The 8,522-nt window shown below is 30.6% G+C and overlaps 1 protein-coding gene across 3 annotated transcripts in view; it reads right to left on the bottom strand.

The window, feature by feature from the left end:
• Positions 1 to 5,628: 5,628 nt before the first annotated feature.
• Positions 5,629 to 8,522, bottom strand: part of LOC131850695 (leucine-rich repeat neuronal protein 2) — an 80,454-nt gene continuing 77,560 nt past the window's right edge. For all 3 annotated transcript variants that reach the window (XM_059201014.1, XM_059201015.1, XM_059201012.1), the window contains one exon: positions 5,629 to 7,821. In XM_059201014.1, the coding sequence (XP_059056997.1) occupies positions 7,556 to 7,821 (266 nt within the window). In that variant the 3' untranslated portion in view covers positions 5,629 to 7,555. The remainder of the gene's footprint in view (positions 7,822 to 8,522) is intronic.

Here is an 8,522-nt window from a genome sequence, read left to right as displayed (position 1 = left end):
AGAAATAGAAAGAATAGAGGTACTTACTTGTGCCATTTATCACTATCTTCATCGTTAGGTGAGACTGTAAAATATAAACTAAGATCCAATGAAACTACGAACACTGAAAGACATATGAGGCTGTCTCCTATATCGAGAGCAATACAGAAAATCATTATTATTTTATTCGTTTTAGCGTACTTTAATACTCATAGAAGTAGTTACTAAGCCATTGGGAAAACGAGAACAGTAATTCCATACGGTAACTTAGAATTGAGGCTTAAAAGGTACTTGTAGTAGTTATGTGAAATATATATTTCAATAGTATAAGATATTTTTTTCCATTATAATTGTTTTATGCTATTATTTCTTGTAATCTTCACGAAATTCTTATAGATACTCTTAGTGATACTCGCAAATAAATAACAGTCATTCTGAGGTTTCACTATACTGTTACAATATGTATTGTAACAGTATAGGTAAACCTAACACAAGATCACTAGAATAACATTTTCTACTCATTTAATTTAACATTCTAGAGTTACATACGTAAGTAACAGACAATTAGTATTTATACATAACTCTAGATAGCATGCATAACTATTATTATTTGTTCTTTTCACATGTACTTTTCTTGACAAGGATGTACGAGTATGTACAAGATAAATATAAAAAATGACCTCATCGCCGGAAGCAGTAGTTGTGGCAATTGAAAAAAAAAATATACACGAACGAGGGAAAAACATATTTTTCATCAGGGCGAAGGCGACGGAAAATGCCAGCAATATTGTAATCACGGCGGCCCCGACGCCCGACAGTGCGAGTTCAAATTTACCACGTTCCGCAAGCAACTAAAATGTAATACATATCCAGTGGTGTTATGCCAAAAAATGTTCGCGGAATATTCACCAATATATGGAAAAATATATCCGATCCAAAATGAATAAAAAAGCCGAGGATTACATTTAAATTTTTGTTTCTGATTGATTTTATTATGATCGTAGTTAGATAACTACACAAAACTGACAAAGATTATTTGACTGTATTTTAAATTATACTTTACGTATTAATGAAATTCGTTTTTGACAAAGAAAAAGAATAAGTACAAAGTAACATATAATAGTATTATCAAATTACAAACATAGGTAGATAAGTAATTCAATTAATTAACTGAGACAATAAATTCAATCCTAATGACATTAGCAAATCATTCAGAATCAAGAAAAGTCCCTCAAAAGGTTCTCAGTTCTACCTTGTTGTACCTACATATTAAATGTAATGTAAGACTTTGCTTCGATTTGAATACATTTAGTTACCTTCGATTTTTTCCTTATTTATTCGACTTCTTTTCAATCACAAATTAATATTATTATAAGATCTACTTGTATACTTTGACGTTTCATCATAATGAGATAAGCTATATAAGGTATACCCATATATATCCCACAGTACAAAATTATATCGACTTATTTATTAAATTGCCAATCAGTACATTAAACATAAATTCAATATATACATAATATAGTGAATGAGCGAATGGTCTGGGTGTAATGTTTCAAATTGTCCCCGTAAATATGTACTAGAAATGTAGTATACCATAAATCTAGTCTCTTTCCATTGCATACGTTGAGCTGTTTACCTATCCTGAGGGATGGGATTTAGAGATCGCTTACTTTTAAAATATTCCGATCCTTTGGTTTTTGCTTTGCGTGCTCGTTCATCCTCTCATTATTTATTAAAGGGACGAAAATCTCTTATAGTAGTAGGATTTAGCAGACACGCTCGAAACATTTCGTTTTTATGGTTCCGTAACTAATCCCTTGTGTGAAATTTTCATACAGAGAAAGAAATGTATATAGGTAACCTACATAGAGTACTTAAAAATATGTAACTTATAAATATAATAATATATGTATAAATTAAATATTATCTCTGATTTAAAAGCGAATGTTTGATACTTAAGAAAATAACCCAACTTGATATTAAAAATTAAAATTGATACTTTGTTATAATAAATATAACAAGTAAATTAACTTTTAATTATATTTAGATTATTTTAAATAATTCGTACCGTGGTTTTACCACTAAAAAGCTTAAGCGCATTTGAAAAAGATTAGTGGAATCTGTATTGGCTTGCGTCGCTAAGCCGAGCTCTGCAGAGGATGATAAATCGACTGTCACTACTGAATAATGGCTCCAATAGTACGTGTTATTCCCCTAGTACAAAGAGAATCAATAATTACCTTGTTCCCGCTAGTTTACACTTTGGTTTACGTGACAGCTGACAGACTGGCGTCTTGTGTTAAATCATACATACATGGTATTCAGTAGAGTCCACATTAGACTGCGACAGATAATTTTTACATTCCCTTATATCCTAGCATTATATAATTTTTGTACGAAGTCATGTGTGTGCAAATGTATCACACAAGCCTTTTTTGTTTCCAGTATTTTTGCTTCCCCTGTGCGATATGGCAGCGAAATTGCAGGGTACAGAGGCATACAGATGTTATAAAAAGGGTTCTAATAATATTACTTAAGTATTCTTCACCTTAAAAAAATGTTGAAAGTATAGTATCAAGTATAATGCAAACTGAAAGCAACCTTTTTAAAACATACTTTGGAAAACGGAAATGATAACGGATCTTAATAATAATATATGGCGAGGGTTTCATTCTGCTTTTATTTTTATAAACGGCTATCTGGGGGCATACCACGACCCAGTTTTCTATTTTATCCTATACCCTTTACTATCATACTACAAGAAATTTTAAATATTGTGTATCTCTGTACTTTGGTACATGTCAACTTCAATTAATCTATTATTTACTACACTTCTGTAGATAACCCTTAAGTAAATAAAATAGATACCACTACTTTCCGTATTTTCTGAATTAACGGGTGGTTCTACACAAAGGTGATCATTTTTTTTAATTCAAAGTAATTTCAATCAGGCTCAGATCAACGAAACAAAGAAAAGAGGTTAAACATATTTAAATCAATCAAACTCAATTCTAATAAAAGGAGTCATTAATATTCATTGTGCCTGTCTCTCTGCAGAAAATGAATCAGGTAGGTTACTTATAAAGAAGTCATATTTCTATATACAATGAGAAACAGAATTAATGCGAACTCCAATTAGGAAATTCTCTTTTAGAATTTATATACTCGTAATTTGAATTTGAATTATTATTTTGTTTCCCCGTATGTGTTATATAACTTGTCAGTATATGAATTCTACAAAGTTGTGTTGTGGTATTCTTTACAATTAGACTTATTATTACGCAGAAATAAGTATTGTAAAAAATACCCGATATTGATTCAGTAACAGTTGTTCAACATACTGTCCTATTCTTGGGATATTTTATAGGGGGTATTTGGGATATTTATTCCTTTTAATGTCACTGATAAAATAACCATGTCTACATTTTCTGTCATCACCAGAATCTTAGCAAGAGAGCATCATCAGTAGTAAGCGAAGGAACCAGCGTAGGAGAAGGAAAATAGGAAATATATCAAGCTGCATTATTGGTCTGATAAAGGAAGACTAAAAATACTCCTCAATTATAGGAAAAGTCTTGTAGGGATATAATGTCATAGTATCAGATAAAATAGAATTGTCAATGAAAACGTGTTGTCTAATAATATTACAATCATTATCCAGTGATGAACAGGTCGTTGTTATGTCTGGTGAACATGATATTATTCGTAAACTACCATAATATATTATCGTACCAATTATGTAAAAACTGTATACTTCTTCTTAACTTCTTCACTTCAAAAAGTGACAAGTCAGTTTTTGAAGTGCAGAAAATAGCTTGATATATATATAAAACGGCTGAATAGCTTTTATTCATTTATTACGCATTTCATACTGTATCTATGTAAATGGTATAGGATCCGGATTGAATTACAGGAAAGAAATAAAACGGGCCTGTGAATTATATTTAATTTTTATTTAAACCCAAATTAAATAAATACATTTTACGGTAATTTTCAATATTAGAGTTACATTACCTACAATTACAGTTAAATAATAAATGTGACTATAAACTCGAATACACCACAGACTGCAATAGTAACGCTATACAAAATACAATTTTAGAATGTCTTTACGTGGCACAACAAATTGCCCAAACCTGATTATCTAGAGCCAACACAATCAACTGTCATCCTCAACACGTAAGTCGTTATTGCTGTTAACTGTCACAAATATCTTACTATTTTGCTTAAATGTTTTAGCAAAAACATTAAAACCTAGCATGCAGGAATAACATTCCCTATTGTGACAATTATGTCACTTTTATCAAACCCACGCATTCTCCTGTAAAATAATATTCAATGATATTTCATGACGATAATGTCACAGATTCATTGCTACCCCTAATCAATAGTTTTAACATACGCACACCCACACACATTCCCATTGAGTTCATAAGAGTGACGGAATTGTCACGTTGACGTGTCATGTCACACCGTACGTGCTAGCCTAGCTTACGTGATGGATTACAATGAACACAGTGTCTTACAAGCCGCCATACTTACAACAATGAATAATGATATAACAGTAATATAAGATTATACAACAACCCACAACAGAGATAGATAAAAGTTATATTAGAGTGACTTAATACTAATTGATATGCATGATCATTGGTTCGATGTGCAACGCTTTTAAAAAACGTGCAACATCTACCGGATATGTTTGATACTGGTTCCCATAATTCTCCATCACGTCCAATAGAAGTATTGATATAATAAATTAGTGTATAATAATATTAATACATATATGTTCTATATATTAATAATGTATAGGTATAGATATGTAACGTCTACTGTATTGAAACAAAAGGTAGCTACATGCTTTGTAATCTTAATCTTAACTTGCGTCAGAAATACATAATTAATATTATTATAAAAGTGAATTAGTAAATAGGTATATTGATATAACACGACATATAACATCGATTAAATAGTATATGAGAATAATGAAATCACGTGTAATTCAAATACAATGCTTGCCTATATAGAGTATATGCCGTGAGTAGAAGACGGCTTGAGTACATACATCCTTATATTATCAGGTTTTTCGACTCTGATTTAATTAAATACAATATACTAGATATAACATTTATAATAACATTTACGTATAATAAATGTGCATATATTTTAGTTGGTGCAACTACTGATCCACAGTGCAGTACGGAATGATTAAACATTTCAATGATTCTTACATTGCTAATTATATAACTGTATGTAAATAGAATATATATAAATATTCTACCTCGCGTCTTACATACATAACCTATATTACTTATGGTAACATCCATACAATAGATACATAAATGGTAAAGTCGTTATTTGTCAATAATTGTGACAAATACGACAATATGATCCGCTATTATCACATCACTTAAGCTTTTCTGGCGTTCAAATTTATATTTTAAACATGTTTTAATTAAAATTCTTATATTTCTATGCTCAGGCTAAAGGATATGTTTTTGTTTACAATATTATCACTCAGCAACGTTCACAGTACACATAATTTATACTTTTTTATTTCAAACGCCATCGTCAGCCATACATTCCTAATTGAGCAAATTAGAACATAATATCTTTAGAAATTAATGAACCTTTAATTTCATTACAAAAATGAATATAATTCTAAAATTGTTACTAGGTAAATATTTTATAATAACTTTGTTTTCCACCAGCATATGAGAATAATTAATATTATATAATAATACTAGGAAAGTAAATATTATCAACATGAGATGTGTCAGTTTAATATCTGGAATAGGTACAAGTGACAATAAAAGGTCAATTTACCAAACTTACATACCTGTTAGCTGTAAAAATCCATAATTTATATAAACTTATTAGTGCCAGGAAGCAACAAAAAGAAAGTACGTACGAGTTGACAACTAACATTATATGTAAAGTGTTCTTATTAAGTTTCTGAACTAGCTACAACTATGAATCGATTGTTTGACTTCCCTAAATGAATACAACATTATACATGTTCAGCTTAACATAAACAATCTTCTAAATCATTTTTTAACGACAGTGTTGATCTTGAAACTCACGAGCGCCAGTAAAATATATAAAATGTATTCTAAAAAACAGTCATTATTATTTTCCAGGGTATTCAGTTTCATTAACATCCCTGTTCGTATAGGACATGAATAACAAACTTACTTTGTACCCAATTGTTATTAAATCTGATGCTAACTATACTAATAATAAAATTTAAATGAATGTACGGTAACATGGCGTTATTTTTTTAAAGATTCGCAAAGTAACATCGTCAGCAAACGACGTCTAAAGTCACATTTATTACTGACTACATAATATTGATTAAACTTTTACAGCAAATATAATTACTGTATACAATTCGCCTATGAAATTAATAAAGCTATAAACAAAACTATTTGCTAACTAAGCAATGTTAACGATCTCAATAACTTAATATGGAATAATAAAATATTTATACTTAACATTTTCCGACGCGATAATATAAAGATGGGATAATTATTTTAAATATTTATACTCAAGAAATCTACGTAGTGTCAACATATTAACAGCATGTAACTCGACAAATTTTATCTAACACTTAATATCTACCTACATCTATACTACATCAAATCGAACATTAGAAGGGTTCTAAACGTATAAAATGGAATATTTCGCACTTAAAAAATAACTTCATTCTGAAACAAGAAGTACACTTTCAAACAAGCTTGATAAATACATTCCTATGAGTTTGTTTTATTTTTAATATTAGGCAAATATAATAATTGTTTTTAAAATATATTTCTTAATAAACACAATGCAACAACGATATAAATATTATATTCTTCTTACTATTGAAATAATATTAGAAAAGTTCATAAATAGATTGGTATACATCATACACAAATATAGCATAAAAACGACTCTTATAAGATACATACAATACTTTAATAGTCAACATCGTAAATGCATAAAAGCTTATTTAATTATTATAGTAAAGGCAGGGGTAAACGATAAAAAATATTGAAATTTCATTTCCAAGGGCCTTGTAAATACGAAACTAAAGATTGTGCTCAAGATTGTTATAATATAGCTCTTTTGTGAAGATCACAATTATCAAGACGAGTTGAAACTTTATAGTTTGCTTCCGAAGTGGTGTTCAGTACCATCTTTGCAACAAGATTATTTTTCCAGCGATACCTATTATAATAATGCCATACTGGTGTCAAGTATTTCATGTTACCTACTTCTTGGTATATTACACTATAGTAAGGCATACCGTAAGAGGTCGTCTAACTCGTAAAAATACTGTATCACTAACTTACTCGATATTACACCGCCATCTTTACTTATCAAGCTACCGCTCCATAATACAACTAATTTTGTTTTTAATCAGCCCAAAATTGATATGTATCGTATTTTATTGCACAAATTCATCACGTTACCAAATTTTGAACATAACTTACCCGTGAAGCCTCGCGTCGAACCATCCGGCCACAGCTAGTTCGAGTATGAGTCTTCACTCGAACAAAGTAGGGAATAACTTAGGTTAAAAGGATACAATCTAGAGCCACCTGACAATGAGGATAAGGAAAGTGTTCGTCACAATGGCGGGGCAATTATAAGAGGCGACGGAAGTGCGCCCGTACGCCGGTTTCCTTTTGCAGTTCATTTTCTCTAGAGGCATCTTGGACACGCTATATTCTCGGTGCTCGCTGACCATGGTACAAACAGTACGTTTCTTTTGCATCATCTCATCGTCTCTGTCCCTCAGGCCTGCCAACCACGCTTCATACCAGGCAAGCTCACAGTCACATATTAACGGATTATCTGTAAAACCATTAAAATTAAATTTGTATTTCTAACTATACACATTCACAGAATTAGTGACTCCGCCCACGACTCGCAGCATAAGCGTAATTTTACAGAATGCAACATCACATACCTAGTAGGAATGACACGATTACACGAAACTCGTACTACTTATACTCTGTTTTCCATTTAGAGCTACGCCACGATCCGTGTGCAAAAGCACTTTATGTACAAAGTTCATATTAAAGTAGCCATTAACTTTGTATATTTTCAGTTCTCAGTTACACTATGTTAACCAAAATTGTGTACACTTACGTCATCAAAATCTTTTCTTTTTTTGTAGAACACAATAGATTTATCAAAATCGTGCTTTACTAATTTATATATTTATTTTCATTGAGAGTTATATTACTTTATTAACTTTATTCATTTGGTAATTAAGCCTACACAAACGGAAAATATCAAACTAATCTCCTTGATCCGGCTTCCGTCTGCCTCATTTTCTCGTTGGCTCGCTTCTCAGATTATATACCCGTTTTATTATACGTTTAGGTTTTATCACTCATTTGCTCTATAGCTATTATATTTTACTATGTATTATATAATAATAATAGGCTTCACTTATTTTTAATATCAGGCAATTTCCTGTACAATCTTTTATTTAATTTTTTTGTAAGGTCTAAACGTGTTGAGCTTACAAAATAATTAAATAAAAGAAT

The sequence above is a fragment of the Achroia grisella genome, unplaced genomic scaffold, assembly GCF_030625045.1.
Source record: "Achroia grisella isolate CSIRO2021 unplaced genomic scaffold, CSIRO_AGI_Agris_v1 utg779, whole genome shotgun sequence".
Classification (NCBI taxonomy): Eukaryota; Metazoa; Arthropoda; class Insecta; order Lepidoptera; family Pyralidae; genus Achroia; species Achroia grisella.
The sequence above is the reverse complement of the archived record's forward strand: the minus strand, read 5'-3'. Positions and strand labels throughout refer to the sequence as shown.